The sequence below is a fragment of the Lytechinus pictus genome, chromosome 16, assembly GCF_037042905.1.
Source record: "Lytechinus pictus isolate F3 Inbred chromosome 16, Lp3.0, whole genome shotgun sequence".
Taxonomy (NCBI): domain Eukaryota; kingdom Metazoa; phylum Echinodermata; class Echinoidea; order Temnopleuroida; family Toxopneustidae; genus Lytechinus; species Lytechinus pictus.
The window spans coordinates 15,534,399-15,553,743 of NC_087260.1; the positions used below are offsets into that span (position 1 = coordinate 15,534,399).

A 19,345-nucleotide genomic window follows, 5' to 3' on the forward strand; every position below is an offset into this window, starting at 1 on the left:
TGGGTATTGGTACATCGTGAGGCAAATTGGTCAATTAGTTGATAAAATAAAGGCGGGAAGGTGTGAGGTGAGAAAAGGAACACATAAACCAAAGTGTTTTTCACTTATCACTAAAACACATGTAAATCGCTACTTTTAATGCCCCGCCCTCCAAACAAGTTGACGAAGCCATCATTCAAACTCAATTCAAATACCCAGGCCATTAATAATAATGATACTACTATTACTACTACTACTACCACTACTACTACTACTACTACTACTACTACTACCACTACTACTACTGCTACTACTACTACTTCTACTACTTCTACTACTACACTGCAAAAACTCTGGTGTTGATTTAACACCAGCCCGGAATCTATATATGTCCACACCAGAGAAGTGTTAAACAACACCATTTTCGTTTTAGTCTAACACCAGGTAGGTGTTTATACCGCAACAATTAGTATTAAAACAGCATCGGTTTGATTCCATACGGGTGTTGTTTCAATACTTCTCTGGTGTGGAATAATATATTCCGGGCTGGTGTTAAATCAACACTGGAGTTTTTGCAGTGTACTACAACCACCACCACTACTACTACTACTACTACTACTACTACTACTACTACTACTACTACTACTACTACTACTACTACTAATAATAATAATAATAATAATACTTCTTCTAATAATAATGATAATAATGATAATAATCATTAAAAAAACATTGGGAGTAAATGTTTGCTGAATTAAGGTTATATATTTTTTATTGTGGTAGCTGCTTTCTTTTCGACTTTGAATTTCTAAGAATGTTGGGTTTCGATGACACCATGCAACTAACTGGTTATAAGAGGTGGTGAGGGTCAGTGAATTGGGGTGGGGGCCCGGGTGAATATCTGCAGCGGCAAAGGACAAAGGTACCCCTGGGAAAGGATTTAAATTGTCAACACTACTTGATGACGCCATCCTGCTTGCACTTCTTAGGTATAGATCCTCCAAACATGTAACCCCACTTTGGCATGCGAGCGATTGTAATGAGAGCCCCAAGGCTTACTTTCCCCAGGAGTGGTATTCGAGTTTGGTTTCGCGGAATTCAAGTTGAAACGCCAAAGTAAATTTTCTTTTCAAATCCTTTCGGTTGTTAGTGCGGCGACCCCGCATCGAATCAAAGGAAGATATGAAATTAGTATAGTGGATCATTATTTCCACACAAACTGGCGTCAAACTTCTTTTCAATCGGAAAACCAGATTATAAGTCTCTCTCTTTTAAAATGCCTAAAAACATGAAAAATTCACTATATTTTACGAAAAATGTTCAGGATTTATTTTATTTTATTAATTAATTAATTTGCTATTATCATTTTTTTATTGGGGGGGGGGGGGTTAGCGTTAACCATGTTAACCAGTAACATTAAAATGGATGATTGTTTCAATCACTTAACCTTATTTCTTGTGATTCATTCAAAATGGCGCCCTTATACGTATGTGGTTGAAATATAGGAATGCATAGAATATTTCACTCCACTTTCCCTTCAAAGCCAAAATGATCCATCATTTTAGCTTTCCATAAATATGACCATTGCATTTCTCTATCTATTATATCAATGATCGAAGGCAATATGCTTTTGATTGCGTGGGAGTACGTGGAAGGGGACGACCCTGTATTACTCGTCCTCGTGCACATTGTCAGGTAAAGTCATTGTGTTAACGCGATTAATTTGCTCTTGGTTTCCTCGATTGTGCTGTAGGGTGATTGCTAATTGGAACAAGCGTTTATCATGTCTTTTTTATCTATTGAAAATGATTGTGTAGCTCAACCAATCATGAGCCCCGTTTTCACCATCATAGTATACAATAAGATCGTAATCTATTACATCTTAAGACTAGTCGTAGAATATATTCAAAATTTCAAGGAAGTGTCAAACGAAATAAATATATAGTATACCTAAAGAAATGCTGGAATGCTCTTAAACAAAGTTAAAGAGTATGTTTTTTTTCCTCAGATGCAGTGGCGTACCTGGGATTTTTCACAGGGGGGGCAAAACCGTCCGCCAAAAAATTTGACAAGCAAAAAAAAAAAAAAAAAGGTCTTCAATCACAAATGAAGGAATTCGTACCAGAAAAAAATTTGACAAGCAAAAAAAAAAAAAAAAAAAAAAGGTCTTCAATCACAATTGACGGAATTCATACCAGAAAAAAATTTGACAAGCAAAAAAAAAAAAAAAAAAAAAAAAAGGTCTTCAAGCTCGTCAGGGGGGGGGGGGGGGCAATAAAGGTCTTCAAGCTCGTCAGGAGGGGGCAGGGATACGTCCTTTGCATGGGTTGTGGCTCGTCCCCGTAGGTACGCTAGTGCTCAGATGTCAAGTATATTGAAAGTTCTATTCTTCTAAATAGAAATCATGTCTTTGCTCTGTAACAAGGGATATGACTCGTAGGCCTATTGGAAACAATGAACCAATGATTTTACATTTATTTCGTAACATGGATTTGATCTAATTTATGCAAATGAATTCCAAAAATATTGCATATCATATCATACATATACGTTTCTCAAAAGCTTGTGAACTTTTTTTTTTCTATCGGGATATAAATCGAAGACTTGTAGTTCATTCCAGTCACAGCGTCTTGTGCAACAGGGTCCATCTCACCTGACGTCATTCAAATGGGCGTGTGTGTTGCTCTTTCCACAAATTACGTCGGTCTAATGTGATATGTGTATACCTGATCGATCAGACTGAATAGTGCTTACGAAATGGACTTTCCTCAACTGTCAAAATGACGGAAAAAGAAGATAAGGAAGAGTGAAATTTCAATTAGGGACGAAAAGAATCGGAGAGCAGACGATCGTTCATCGATCACGGTAATATCGGTATCTGTTGGACCGATTTCATAATTTGCTGCTTTGCAATAAAATAAAAGTCTCAACCTTGAGATACTTTCTTATCATGATTACGATTTGGTAGAGGATTATGGATTTCAAAATTGTAATTCACATTTTTTAACAGAAAAGATATTAATAATTGTTATAGTTTTAAACATAACAAACTTTTTTTTAAATGCGCGGCGCCATCGCCATTGGTATCCATCGCAACAACCGTGCAACAAGATTGATATGAAAAAAAAAACAATGTTTACAAATCAGTAATGAAAACTAGATTTAGTAACACTTGATACATAACTGATTAGGTCTAAAACTTGATGCATAATTCATTTCCCTTTTATGTATAAGCAATACTAGTATGCAGTTCATTTAAGAGAGAATATAAGAAAACTTGTTTTAAGGAATTTTATACAAATCAAAAGTTCAAAAGACGAGTAAATTATTGACTAATTAGCACTGCTTTTGATCAATTATATCATTATATGGGTCTGTTTGAATTAACCAGGTTAATTGGAATGTCTTCATATCTGTTCTGAGTCGAAAGTGTGATCTTACCTTTACCCAATATGATAAAGTTACCGTTATTTCTATTTATCCATCTTTTACCGACGATACCGAGATATGCGGATGCCGCATTTTTTTCTCAGAAACATGGTAAATCTGCACCACAAGGAGTTAAACATTTATTTTTCAATCGTCGCTGAAATAAATTTAAAATTGCTAAAACTCGCACCTTTTTATGATCTCCTTGGCCTATTGGAAACAAGTACCCCTTGTCCTTAACACGATTCTACACGAACGATGTTTTATTAGCTTAACAAATGAATTGTGCAGCTCATTTCGACGGGTCATCTAAAAGCGAATGTCATCCCTATTACGATTCAATCAACTAATGCGTTAGGCTCATTGTGCCCTTAACATAAAAGCCATGTAGGCATTTACCTAATTGACTCAAAAGCGCTGAGAGGTTAAGTCACCGTTCTATATCTTAAGATTAACCAAAAAAAAAATAGAATCTGGAGGCAAAACTACTTGGTTTACTAAAAATGCTGGTTTGATAAGGAAATTTCCTTGTTTGACTTTTGGGTGATCATGAAAATATACCGACGTATTAGGTAACATAAAAGAAACCTTCTATATGTGTGTAGTGTGTGTATAATAATAATAATATAATATTCCGCATTTGTATAGCGCTGAACACAACGTCTCTAAGCGCTTTACAGATATATTATTACCCCGGTCATCGGATCCTTGCATGCCCGCATACAATGTATGCACCTTCTCCACTCCATGGGGAGCATTCCAACAAGAGTTTCAATTGCTAGGCATACTACATAGGCTTTCGCATCCTACCGGGTACCCATTTAACACCTGGGTGGAGAGTGGCATAGTGTGGATTGACGCCTTGCCAGAGGACGCTATGCCATGGTGGGATTCGAACACACGACTTGTAGGTGGGTGTGGGGTTGGTGCGCGTGCGTGACGGTGTGTGAGGGTGGATGGGTGTTTGTGTGACTCGGTATGCGTGCGGGTGCGTGAGTGTGTGTGTCTCACCACATTAATTTTCGCCCTGTAGTATTAGATAAAAATAACATAAAGGTCAGGGGAAGGGAAGGGAAGGGGGTAGGCTTGACAGAATGCTTCATGATTATTACTTATTTATTTAATTGATGTATTGGTACACATTCTCATGCGTTGACCAGTAGCACATAATGAAAGGATCAATAAATTTTCATGATTCACTATTTGCAATATACAAACCAAAAAGAAAAAAAATTACACTATTCATCAAAACTTAAATCAACAAGCAGGATATATCCATGCTAGACTTTAAAGATTAACTGAAAAAACACCACACAGACCCATATCTACATGATGGATGGCAGTTTCATAGCAGACAATGCATCTGGAAATAACTAAATGGTAACAATATAATGAACCAGAATCTTTAAAATATCAATATTATATATACTCTTGCGTTTATATGCTTTTCAGGAATATTTTTGAAGTGTGGGAGAGTGCGTTCGTGGGTGGGTATGTGGGTGTGTGTAGCATACTAATAGTGCTTTTCCTATGCTAATTAAGAAATAACTCCATAATGAAAAGTAACATAATACTGTTATTCCTCTTTCACATACCTGCAATTCACCTTTAAGAATCAGTTGAAGAGATGGGTATCGATTGAGATCTGAATTCAATTAATTGAGAAATTCATACCGATCCTCAGAGACAAGGGATATAGCACGGTCTGGATGATAACCGTGTTAAGAAGAAGCATGGAGAGGTGACGCAGAGGTGACCCAAGTCACACTAACCAAAACAGATCCATAGTGTAACAGTCACACCTACGAAACCGACTCCAAACCGACCGATTGCATCTTATGGGAAATAACTGTTGGTGAATATGTCCCCGAGCGATAAAAATGGTCATATAATAATGATACTAATGATAATAATAATAATGATAATAATAATACTACTACTACTAATAATAATAATAATAAAAAATAAAAATAAAATAATAATAATGATAATAATAACAATGGCTGGATTTGTATAGCGCTGTTTGCCTAGGAATTCAAAGCACTGCTATTATTATCCTGGCTTTAGCTCGAGCTACCATCACCGGCGCTCAGTGCATTCAAGAAATCAATCCTGCCGGGTACCCATTTACCTCTCCTGGGTCGAGTACAGCTGAAGGAAAACACGCCATGACTATGATTCGAACCCACGACCCTCTGTGTGAAAGGCGAAAGTCAGAACCACTATAGACCACGACGCACCCACACATTATCAACCAAAATTTTGGTAGATTGTGTAATTTGGCTGATTTTGACCAGTTTTGTTGATCGGACACATATTCACCAACATATTGGTTATTTTGATGAAAAACCCTTTTTAAGAGTGTAATATATTAATATAGATCGGTCTGGTGTCAGTTTCGTTTGTAGAATGTAGCACTATAGGAAACATGGGGAAGTGACGCAGTCAGACCAACGAAACTTGCTCCATGCTTACCGATACTACATCATTCAAAATAATGTTATCGATATATTTGGTCTGGGTTCTGCTTCCTTGGTGTGAATGCAGCCACAAAACCTGTAGCTTGCTTTAATTGATCGATGACGAGGAGAGGCTTAGCGTGATAAAAATCTGAGCTGGAAAAATATTGTGAAATAATGTCAGAATTAGTAGAGAGAAGGAAGGATAGTTAGGTTCAGCCCCCCTGTATACTGGAAAGGAAACGGCATCCCACAGTGTGTTCACAGTGTGTTTACAGTGTGTTGACAGTTTGTTGACAGAGTGTTACCAGTCTGTTGACAGTGTGCTGACAACGTGTTTACCGTGTGTTAACAGTGTGTTGACAGTGTGTTTACTGTGTGTTAACAGTGTGTTGACAGCGTGTTGACAGTTTGTTGACAGAGTGTTACCAGTGTGTTGACAGTGTGCTGACAACGTGTTTACCGTGTGTTAACAGTGTGTTGACAGTGTGTTGACAGCGTGTTGACAGTGCGTTTACAGCATGTTGACAGTGTGTTGACAGCGTGTTGACAGTGTGTTGACAGCGTGTTGACAGTGTGTTGACAGTGTGTTGACAGCGTGTTGACAGTGTGTTGACAGTGTGTTGACAGTGTTAACAGTGTGTTGACAGTGAGTTTACAGTGTGTTGACAGCGTGTTGACAGTTTGTTGACAGAGTGTTACCAGTGTGTTGACAGTGTGCTGACAACGTGTTTACCGTGTGTTAACAGTGTGTTGACAGTGTGTTGACAGCGTGTTGACAGCGTGTTGACAGTGTGTTGACAGTGTGTTGACAGCGTGTTGACAGTGTGTTGACAGTGAGTTGACAGCGTGTTGACAGTGTGTTGACAGTGTGTTGACAGTGTGTTAACAGTGTGTTGACAGTGCGTTGACAGCGTGTTGATAGTGTATTGACAGTGTGTTAACAGTGTGTTGATAGTTCATTGACAGCGTCCCACAGTGTGTTAATAATTTGTTGACAGTTTGTTAACCGATTTTTTTTACAGTGTGATGACAGTGTGTTGATAGTGTATTGACAGTGTGTTAACAGTGTGTTGATAGTGCATTGACAGCGTCCCACAGTGTGTTCATAATGCGTTGACAGTGTGTTGACAATGTGTTAATAGTGTGTTGACAGTGTGTTGACAGTGTGGACTCTGTGAAGATTGTGATCACAGTGCAAAATTGCTCCATTTAAGAATTCAGAGATAATGCCACACTGTGGATTGTGGACACATTGACAATCTGAGTGTCTATAGTGTGTTCACAGTGTGTTCACATAAAATACTATATGTATATGTGATTCACACTGTTAGAATACCCAAATTTGACAGTGTGAAAGGGAATCCACAGTGTGTTCCACACTTTAAACACACTGTGGGATACTGTATTCCGTCTAGTGTGGTTTCATTTCCATATGTCACCACATGCCATGTATACGGCAGAATGTAGAGAGAGGAGTTCGAATTTCTTACAAAAATGTTCCATCCCACATCATAATTTTAGTACAAGTTTTCAAAAAAGTCATAAAAAACAAACAACAAAAACAATTTTTTAACAATCAAAAGTTTGTGCACACCCGTCACTCACGATTAGCGCTTTTTTGATGAGCAAATAAAAAAAGGGCATACATAATTAGTGAAGGTGCGTTGACTGCGTTCTAATCACCTAGCAAGTGGGAGGAAAAATAATCTGACAGAAAAAATAATTTTAATACATCTAATATGGACCTGTCAACACCATATCATAAGTCGCTTAACCACTTTAACCACAAAGCCCCTACCGGCAAGAAAAAAAAAAGATTATTTTAACCCATTGAGCATTTACTTCTTTAAATTGACTCAAGTTTTATATAATAATACATATTATATACACTATATCCATGGGTTACGTGGCAACGGAAGTCAGTGGGTAAAATGCTAAATGTGAAGGCCAGGGCGATAGTAATAAATATAACTCTTGATTGGCGGCCCGGTTTCAGTACATCATCGCACCCTTTTTGAAGTGGCGCCGTTATGCTATAATTGCTAGTCATGTACGTAGGCGGGTGATAATCACCTTTTCAAGGTCGAACTAACAATTGGCCTACCTAATCACATCATTATTCAGAAATCTCCATCAACTACCGACTACATCTGTGAGTTGAGTATTAATCTTCTATGCATATACCGCGACATCAATCTTCGTGATGGCGGAATATTAGCGAGGCGCCATTTTTGCTTATCTTCCATTACTGGGAAAGATGAGTGTCCGACGATAGCTAAGGCGAATTTACAAATTGCCAGCTATCGAAAGCTATAGATTTGAGTTTTTAACTGGCACATCCCGTTTTTTTGAAATGTCAATACATGAATAAATGAAAGGATAGATGAATGAATGAATTAATTGATGGATGGATGAATAAAATAAATGAACGAATACTATATAATAACCAAATTATTCATAACCCTAGTAATTGCCCACCAGTAAATAAATTATTCAGCATGTTTTTCTTTAAATGAATAAAAGCAATCATAATTATAGAAAACCACAAACAAAAATGTCATTGTTACTTTTTCAGGATGATTAGTAACCATATCTACTAATCATTAATTTGGTCTAATTGCAATTCAATAATTTACTATTTTGTCATATTTCTCGCTAGGCTATTCCCATTTCGTCTAATATCCAGTTGTTCTGACACCAGTTTAGTCTATAATACAAATAAACCCAACAAAATCATCGAAATTGTATCAGGTAGAGACAGACTATCTTTACTTAAAAACGATGTTTTCCAGGACCTTGAGGGATTTAAAAAATTGTGGCAAATTGGCGAACCGCAGGTGAACATTTTGCATTAATGGCATTGTTGGTCCACGATCATTTTACCAACGTTGTGGGGGGGGGGGGGTATAACAGAGAAGGAGAAACCATGGAGCTCTGTCGAGTAGCTTCAGGGATAAACCACTTGTGAATGTGGAGAGGATCAGACAATTCAACAGCTTGCGGTAGGCCCTTCCTACCAAAGCCATGCACTGTCAAAGGACTGAAGACCTTTTCAACCCCAAAACCAGATTTTGTACCTTTCACTGTACAGAACTTATGTAGTGACCCGAGAAGCAGAAGAATCTTGTCAAGTTTATTTTTGTTTTGTTTGAGACGTTCTCATTATTCCCTCTTTTATTTTGATCTTTCAGAAAGGACCAGTATGTCGGGGCATCTGCGAGTGTCTGACCGGAGCTTTGGGGAACAACACCCTCTTGAACATCTGCTTTCGCGTCAAGGGAAACTCGACGCACTTGGCGAAGCAGATGGATCAAGAGAAGGGCATCGCCGGGTCCTGGGGCTGCGATGCTCCTGGATATGATGGGGCGGTGTTTAAGTGTGAAGGAGATCAGATGACTTGTATGAAAAACCATGGCGTGATAGACTTCAAGCAGGTAAGGGTAGGGATCTTTTTCAATATTCCAGTGGCGTATCTGGGCGTGCCACTCTCAGGGGCGTATCCCCTCCCCTGGAAAAAAAAAGACCATCGAAGATTCAGTCTCACGAACAGCCAAATTAGCTCAGCAATCTGCACCAGGAGAGTATTTTATGAAACTATTTATCAATAATTTCCACTAGAATTTATTGCGAGTCAATCAGATGCAAGGAATTCTGTAACTAATTTTGTAATTCTTCCCAAAAGTTCACAGGGATGCGAGTTTAGATTTTAACAATTCCAGACGTTCTCGAGTTGGCGTTGTTGGAGCTAGTCTTACATAATAATCATGCATGAGTACTTGACATCGCTTTGGCTATCAGGTATCACCGTGACTGTATTAACAGATGTACTAAGTCAGCTATAATCCGTTATTTAAATCTATGATTTGAATATGGTCCCCGATTGTGACGTCATACTGGCGATAACATTATGACTTCTTGCGGTTTAATTTTGCTGGAATTCTGATCTCAAGTTCGATGGTCGTGTGATATAGCAAAACCTTGAACCACACACTTCATCATTATTTTTTTAATTAAAGTCCGAGCATTTATCTACATTCTTTAGCAGAAAATAAAATGAGGCTTCTGCATAAATAACACATTTAAGTGCTTCGTTCCAAAAGTAGCTAAATCCACTTTTGACCAAATTTTAGATTTTGATATAATAAACATTGGAATCAAATGCACCCTCTCACATTAAAAAAATATTACTAGTATTCGATGGCTCTAAAAAAATGGTAACAAAATTAGGTTTTAAGGTTTCATTCCAAAAATGAGCTAAAAACGATTTTATTATAAAAAAAAGAGAGCTAAATCCCAAAACGATTTCAATCCAAAAGGAGCGAAATCCACTCTGTTTGTAATACCACAATTTGAGAATCAAAACACATGTCTTTCCATTTCAGGATACCCAATCGAAGTCATCGTCCTCGAACCATTCTGTGTCGATTGAAAATAGCTACACGTTTGTGAGCTGTGATCGAAGTGGTGCAGATAACAACAATCTCACCTGTCGTATCAACAAGAACGCTTCAAGACCCGGAACTTGTACGAAGGAATCACTCGCTAAATGCCACTATAAATCGGCAGGAAATAGTAAGTTAATAACTATAGTTTCATGTATTTTATGTATAAAAAAATCACCATGAAAGAAATGAGATGCAAATATGAATATTTATAGATCTGAAGTCGAACGAAGGAATCATTCGAGAAATGCCACTATAAATCCACTGGAAATATTAAGTTTAATCAAATTGTTACATTACAATAATTCGTATTTTATAGAAAAAAGACTCAAATCACCATGACAAGACTGAGGTGCAAAAGTAATAATTTTTGGACTAGGAAGCTTTTTACGCAGGAATCACCGACCAAATGCAACTATAAACCTCAGAGACATGGCCGTACGCAGCGGGAGAGGATGGGGGGGGGGCAGGAGCATTTGCCCCCTCCCGAAATTTTTCTGCAAGAACACTGAATATTTATCATATTCATTGTGATTTAATTTATATATTTTGTTATTATCATTAAACAGCACAAATCATCATCCTGTTCATTGGGGTATGCTGCTTTCGAACGTTCTACTTTTTAAGAACTTATAATTACAAATTAACAGTGCGCGTGTTTATTTGTCAATTTTAATGCTGATAGAATTAACAATCTTCTTAAAACCAAGCATTTTTTTTATTTGACAGTGCATATGAACAAACATGACGACCTTTGATTGTCATATCCATGTGAAAGCCCCGGTGGGCTATTAACGAATTAAGATTGCATAAAATTATTTAGTGAATTATCAATATTTAAATGTTAATAATAATAATATTAAATCATAATCATATCAAGTTATCATACCATAGCGCATAACACTTAAATCATCATATCTATTACATTAAAGTATTCGGTACGCAACGTAGGATTATTGATAAATCGCTTCTTTCTAATATTTAATTAATATTTATATAATATACAGAGCAGAAAAGAGAAACTTCTAGCAAAGGTAACATATTTTTTTTAATCTATTTATTTCTCACTCTTCTCTTTTCTTCATCGGTTTATTGTTGCCATTATTCATACATTTATTTTTGTTTCTATTATAATCATATCACTTTATTTTTTGACATATGTAGTGCATTTATCTTTTCTTGGTTTGTATTTCATTTTTGTTTTAATTTCATGGAGTGATGTTTCATTTTCCTATATTTTCCTTCATCAGATTTTAATTAGATATCTAATCATTTATTTTTATAATCATCTTATTTTAAGTACCATGTTGAAAAAATATAATATTCATTGAAAGTTGATTACCCAGACACTTCCATCCTTAAACTTCGTTATGTAGGCAGTAGCTTATCCTATATACCCCACTTTTGAACAAATAAACCAGATTTTAGAATCTCCCAGCATTTGCGTTTGACAATCTGTTAATTGATATGAATATTAATATCAACCACAGACATGAAATTATAAAGGCTCTTTTTTAACAACTTTTATTTGGTGAACCGGGTTTTTCAAATGTTTCCACCTCTATTTTATCATGATCACTACATATCCAATGTCTTGCGCCTTTGTTAAAGATATTTAATGGTTTATTTCAGCCATCATGCAGCAGCGCCTCAGGGGTTTCGCCGCCTTAGGGCGGACCATACTATTTTCAAAATGATCAAAACAGACAAAACAGCCGAGAAAAAAATAAAAAAAGAAAGAAAAGAAAAGAAAAGGAAGAAAAAAGGAAGTAGAAGAAAGGAAATGATAATAAAAGAAAATAAAAGGAAAGGAATGAAAGAATGAAAAGAAAAGAAAAAAACACGAAGAAAATAGATGATGGGAAAAACGCTTTATAATTTTGTACCAGAAATTTATTAATCCCCCTTCCTAGTAATAACGCCACTTTTCGTCTCAGCTTAAAAACGTTCATTCACCTAACATGTTTTTGGGGCTTTGCAAAAAAATACAATCAATTAAAAGGCAAGTTTACGTTCCCAAATCAATCATAGATCCAACTTGCAATCAGTTTTAAACTCTTAGTTCATTGCCAGTGTATTTCTCTTACTACCAAAAGTATTCTTTTTTTTATAAAGATAAAATTGAAATTTTCAATTGATTGTAAATAAGTTTCTTGCAAGAGCCCCTGAACATAAATTTTTCGATTGCTGTGGTATTGCTTAACATTTATCGATCTCCACTAGATAACTGGTCCCTGTCTTGCAAAGAGTTACGATCGATCCAATCAATCGTAGCTCTATATGGAAATCCATCAGTGCCATGATTTTTTTCTAGAGGAAATTTATAAAATGTCCTTTGTAAACAAAGAAGAACACACCAAATTGTCAAGAAATCATTGAATTTTTGGATATGCATTCATATCTAGATTTTTTAAAACAAACATGCATTTTATATGTTGACTTTGCTGGCTTACCATAGTTGCGATTGATCGAATCAATCGTAAGTCTTTGTAAGATGGGCCCCTGTTGTATTTTTTCCTCTATCATGTCTACCGGTTTTTGCATTTAACTCTTTTTTTTACCCATAATTATTATCTACTCCCTGTCGTCTTTCATATTCTCTAAAGGGCATCAGCCAAAGTTTGAAAGTTTTGTTTTATAAGACAAGAGAATAATCAAAGGAGAAGATTGGTGGAAGTTAAATCACAATCAGACAAACAATTTTAAATTAGACATTTTACTAATAATATCACAATATGTTTATTGCTACTAGCGAAGGAATGGTTAGTTATGAGAACCCCTCAAATTCCTACTAAGCAAGTTGACCTACATGAAAAATGGGCAAGTTGTCCCTACCACTTGCCTCAATCTTCTTTGCTAGTTGCCAGTTTGAAATTTACACACAATTTCAATGATCCCATTAAAAAAAACAGTCACAACCTTGTTCGATTTCTTTCAAACTTTCACTATTCTGGTTTTGTTAATTGTCCCATTTCATATAAATCATTTTAGTACGAGAATTGGACATCCTTAGTTTTCATTAATCTCTATTCAAAGGTTTTTGTTGGTGTTTGGAGTGTGTGTTTTTCTCTTTCTACAGCAAATCTTTTAAATCTATTCTTATTTATTGTTTTCATATTCCTCTATTCATTTTGTACCTTTTTTTAATTTACTCTGTTGTATTTTCATCCCATAACGTAATCCTGAAGAGTGTGCTTTCGATTTATGGTTATGGTAACTCCTATAGGAACTCGGCAGGACAGCGTTTTGCTGGTAAACGCCAAGCTGGTATATAACCAGTTACCTAGGAAACATTTTTCGTCTAGGTTAATCAGTCATAGTGACCTTATAGACGACAGATATTACTCATGGGCCTTTTTTATCAAAGTGGAGAGAATGGCAGAGTGGGGATTCGAACTCACAACCTTGCGATTATGAGGCCAATGCTCAAACCACTGGACCACACAACCCGTCGTTTCAAAAGGCATTCGAACCCACTTTCGTTACTTCAGACAGTGTACCGATTTGTTTTATTTTGTGTGAACCTCTATGGAAATTTTATATCGCCAGTCAATTTTTCAAAACAAAGTAATTTGGTTAAATAATTTTGGTAAATACATGTACTGTGGTTTGGAAAGGTGTATATACGGCTTTTTTTTATCATGTTCTTCATTTCCATTTTAAATTTTGCAGAGTGTAAAATGTAGAGTCTATTAAAGAGTCATATTAATAGCGTGTTTTGGAGTGAAATGTTTATCGGCTTCGGGAGTCCTGTGACCGACCCTCTGTGTTCGGTTTTGGAAAGGGCAGCTTCTGTTTGACATGGCCAACGTGGACTAGATTGACTTGTGCTGGAAAGTCTAACGAATTTGATAAACTTGCATCACAGCACATGGTTGCGTTTTCATAAACTTGTGATAGTAACAAAGTTAACTTGCAAATATAAAACCTACTCAATTCATTCAATTTAAAAGGCTGGTGAGTAAGCTTGTCATAGTAATAAGGCATTTGTTATTTCAACAAATCTGTATGAGACAGGACCTAAATTTGACATAGTAAATTAAGAATGATAATCGTGAATTTAAAAACCGTGCTCACTCATGTATGACGCATCGGATACATTTTCATTTTTACACGGAAGTTGGTTTGGTTTTAAGTCATTTGGATTACTCTGATAGAACACTACGCTCAATTCTATATAGTTAAAACGTTATGTCATTTTCCATCTATGATTATTTTCATGTTCGTCTTCCCCAGTGAGCAGAAACCACCGATGTCCACCAGGATGGTCATTTAAGAGAAAGAGATGTCACAAGCATGTCGACGACCTTTTGTCCTTTGACGATGCCTATACCAGATGTCGGCAAATGAGGGCGTTCCTGACTCTTGGTTCTGTTGGCTTAAACGATGAAATTCTTCCTCAGGAATGGGGGCACATGACACACTGGGCTGTAAGTGTAATAAAGAGAACTATGGAATAGTTTTTTTTCCATAATTTTCCATGAATATTCATGATTACATGACTGTGAGGGTAAAAAGAGTGTTTTTACCGCGTTTTCGAATTCTCCATAACAATTCTTTCAACATTATGTGAAGAAAGAGGAAATAAAATCGAAGAACGAATTATTTCTCGTCGCATATAGTAAAATAAAATTGTGCAACACAGTGAAAATATCGTTAAAAATATTTATCTAGTTATATATTATTAAATGAATGATTATTGTTGACCCAAGTTCCTACAAATTTCATGTGTGCACGTTATTGCATTCAACTATACATTTGGGTGATCAAAAAAAGGAAAAAAAGAGGAAGAATGCTCAACAAATTTAGCTTTTTACGGTTTAAAATACCCCAATTTTCTGAAGCTCGATCGCTTCTTTCCATGGTACACACGTTTCCTTGGGGATCAAAATGTGCACGAATTTCCCTTTACTGATTAAATTTTGAACTGAATTTTAACGCTCGGTTGCTTCGCCCTCTTGTTTACACCATACAGAAGATACGTTGTGTTCGTGAGTGCATTCGGGAGTGAGGGGCGTGACTTCAATGTTGATGCATGTTATTGCTGATTATAACCTTATTTCAAAGTTTTATTTTTGTCAATTTTGCTCTCAATTTACCACCTAGTCGTATCAAAGTTTTATGTTGATTTTCTAAAATGAATTTTATGTGAACAGAAATCGAATGGAAATGGTACAACTGACTGCATTGTGATCAATCCGAATCAGACTTACTCGAGCAAGAGCTGTGATGGTCTTTATTCATTCTTCTGCTATAAAGAAGGTAAGTAAATAAATACATGAAAATATTCATGATAATGGTCATCATCGACTCATTTACCAGGTTAAATAATTCTACACTGCAAAAACACCGGGGTTGATTTAACACCAGCCCGGTATCTATATCGGTCCACACCAGAGAAGCGTTAAAACAACACCAGAATCGAACCGATATTGGTTTAACACTAATTGGTGTTGCTTAAATGCCAAATTGGTGTATAGCCTAACGCCAAACCGGTGTTGTTTCAACACCTCTCTGGTGTGGACCGATATGGATACCAGGCTGGTGTTAAATTAACACTGGCGTTTTTGTAGTGTATTAATGTCCTTGGTGTTGGTTCCATGAGAAGCACTGGTCTCTATAATTAGGGAGTTTTCGCGATCACGACGGAGACGGATTCTGCAACGTAAAAAATCTATGGTCATAAGCCCTTCATGACAAAGCAGTCATTGTCGAAAATCGGTGAATCAAAACAACACGCTGCAAAAACTCTGGTATTCATTTAAAAACAGCCCGGAAACTATATATGTCCACACCAGAGAAGTATTGAAACAACACTAGTTTGAAATCAAACCGATGCTGTTTGATACTAATTGGTGTTGTAAAGACACTTATCTGGTGTTAGACCAAAACCAAACTGGTGCTTTTGTTTAACACTTCTCTGGTGTGGACATATATAGATTCCGGCTGGTGTTAAATTAACACCGGTGATTTTGCAGTGCAGTTTCGTCCTGGGTCCCGTTTTATAAAGACCTGCTATAATAACAAACGCATAATTTCTTAACAAAATTACTTTCAGCCAATCAGGTAGGCGGATTTCAGTAGCTTTTAACTGCTATTGCAAATCTCTTATTATAACAAGTTTTATGAAACGGACCCCTGGACTCTGGACAAACGACATGTTTGCAACTTTTCGTCAGCTCAGATTCTTACAACGATCAGCTGTTCCGGTTCACCAATTTTCGACAAAGACCTCTCAACTGTTCAATGTGATTTGGCGGGCATTTTCAATAGATTTCCTATGTTGTAGAATCCGTCCCCATTGGGATTGCGAAAACTCGCTGTAATATGGTAAATGTAAGAGAACAGTAGTAACGATGATGATGATGATGATAATGATAATAATGATAATAATAATTATAATAATAATGATAATAGTAGTAATAATAGTAATCCTTGTTTACCCAGGGTATAGCCACTTTAGCTCTTATATATGAACTGTTCTTCCAGCGGGCCCTGCATAACATAATGTTATACCCTTTCCATTCTTAAACGTCGATCGCCTGCGCCTGACAAGAAGGTTACATAAGGTCTTTGGTATATGACTCGGCCGGGGATCGAACCCACGACCCCCCATTCAGGAGGCTGTCGCTCTTCCACTGACCCACCATGTTTCATAAAATGATGCCCGTTGCAACAATTCTCAGTGATCAGTAAATAATCGCAAAGAAATTTATTGATTTATTGACTGATTAGATGGTTGTTGGTTTATCGCTATGAAAAAAATGATTGATTGATTAGTTAATAAAAAACCGTAAATCGCATCAAATGGCTTCAATTCAATTCAATTCTTTATTTCTTTTCCATTCAACACATTATTCAAACATAACACAAAGTAATATAAATCGGATAAATTACAATACAGAAAATGTCTCAATATCGCAAAGATGTGTGTGTCCTGATTGGTTTGAAGTATACGGGCGAAAAAAAATCTTTCAAGTATTTGAATAAAGGGGTCTATTGCTGATTTAAGCGAAATGCCATATTCTTCTATGTGGCTATATAGGCCGCGCACTGGTGATGAAATATTACCATCCTATCGATCGTGATGTTGATATCACTCGTTCTTTGCATAACTTCCTGCATTCTGTCCTCATAAAATCAAAAGCCATTAATCTCAAGATATATTTCATCTATATTTTTACGATTGACATAGATGAAGGTGTACTGTTACTCAAGGAAAAGGTTATACTGACAATTTTGTTGTCGCAGGTCACCGGTGTCATGACAGAGTGGTCCCTGCCGATATTACGCATGTACAACAAATACGGTCCAAACCGAAACAATTACTCACAAAAAGAGTGTACGATGAATATTCAGGAAATGAATTAAGAAACAATTTTTACATTAAACACAAAAATCATATTTAAAAATTCCACCTTTATTTTGAACTGTACGACCATGTGGTTGCCGGAGCCGGAATTCCTTTTTTCGGAGTACCGGATTAATACACCCGGGTGGAGAGTGGCAAATGTACAGAGATACAGGCCTTGTACAAGGACGCGTTTGCCGCGATGGGATTTGAAGCCCGGACTTTGTGTTTCTAAGTCCGGAGACTTATCCGCTGAGCCACAACCCTCTATCTTTCCTCCTCTATCCTTCATGTCCTTGGCCATCAGACTGCTGACCGTTGGACACTGGTCATCATGTCCGGAAGACGAGGACGTGACAGGAACATGATTCTTCGTGGCGTCACGATTGTTTGCCGCCATCAAATATTCATCACTTTCATTAAGGATCACACCATCGTCTGCGTTTACTACCAAAGATAGATTGGTTAAGCAGAAAAGCAATAATCATCTTCTTTTCTCTCCTATCGCGTGTTATTGAAGTACCGGTGCGGCTCCACGGGAGGGGGGGGGGGGGCGGCATGATGCGATCGCCCTATTAGTTTTTCAAAATAGTTTAAACAAAAAGAGGAGAAAAAACGATAGAAGAAAGATGATAAAATGGAATAAAAAGGAGAGATCCATGCTGTGTAACTCTTTAATACACACATAATTCAATTGTGGAATATGCTCTCAGATTTGGTCGTCTAGCCCCCTCCCCCTCCCTCAAATTATCCTGGAGCCGCCCCTGACGAAATCGCATGGTTTTTATTCTCGAACAGGGAATAAATGCACTCAATTTTAATGATGAGATATTATCATTTACATTACAAATCCATCTCACATCTCCCTTTTATTTTAAATCTTTTCAATCCAAATTCTCGATATCATTAGTCAGTCTCTGTTTTTTGTTTTCTTCTTCTTTATCCTCCTCTTCCTCTTCTATTTCTCCACCTTCGTTTTCTTCTTCACCTTCTCCTTTTTCTTTTTTTTCTTTTGTTATTTTCTTTTTCTTTTTCCTCTTTCCCCCCACTTTTTTTTTCTTCTTCTTCTTCATCTTCGTTCAAAACCGTGTTGTTCTTTTTATTGGCAAAAATACCATCCCTGGATCTGCGACTCGTATCCCCTCCTTGTGTCCCCATCATGGAATTAACGATGAGAATATATTCGCAATGAGGGTTTTATTTTTACTTTTACCAATTTGGTTTCCAATTGTATCTATATTATGTAATGGATGGCAACAGACTAACATGACTGATATTGTTTAGAGTGATTACAATTAATAGGTCGTGTTGAATTTAGTGAAACTTGAGAGGGTAAAACATAAGTCAATGTAATGACTTTGCCTGAATAGAAAGTCTTCATATTTCATAGAGGGACGTCCAATTTCTCTCCCAGGATTGATCCTATGTTCTATGTAATAAGAATTATTATATAAATGCTAATTTCGTTACATTGTGTAGGGTCTTATAACCGTAGGAGGGTGCATCACGGTCATAATACTCTTGTAAGAAGAAAAGTGATTAATACAGACGATTATGGTGTCCTAGAAATCTTAATTCGCTTATTCGGTGATATTTCGAGCGTTTCTCCCGGGGAACTCCTGGCGTCCAATTACTCAACAAGGCGCAGCGCTGCTTATTACTGAGATGTGATTACATGAATC

At 36.7% G+C, this 19,345-nt stretch overlaps 1 protein-coding gene across 2 annotated transcripts in view; it reads left to right on the forward strand.

The window, feature by feature from the left end:
- Positions 1 to 19,345, forward strand: part of LOC129278577 (cadherin EGF LAG seven-pass G-type receptor 1-like) — a 91,720-nt gene that overhangs the window by 51,181 nt on the left and 21,194 nt on the right. The window contains exons 2-6 of one of the 2 annotated variants that reach the window (XM_064110928.1): positions 9,062 to 9,304; positions 10,253 to 10,442; positions 11,320 to 11,346; positions 14,549 to 14,742; positions 15,469 to 15,574. In XM_064110928.1, coding sequence (XP_063966998.1) covers positions 9,062 to 9,304; positions 10,253 to 10,442; positions 11,320 to 11,346; positions 14,549 to 14,742; positions 15,469 to 15,574 — 760 coding nt within the window. The remainder of the gene's footprint in view (positions 1 to 9,061; positions 9,305 to 10,252; positions 10,443 to 11,319; positions 11,347 to 14,548; positions 14,743 to 15,468; positions 15,575 to 19,345) is intronic. The other variant, XM_064110929.1, reaches the window with a different exon arrangement.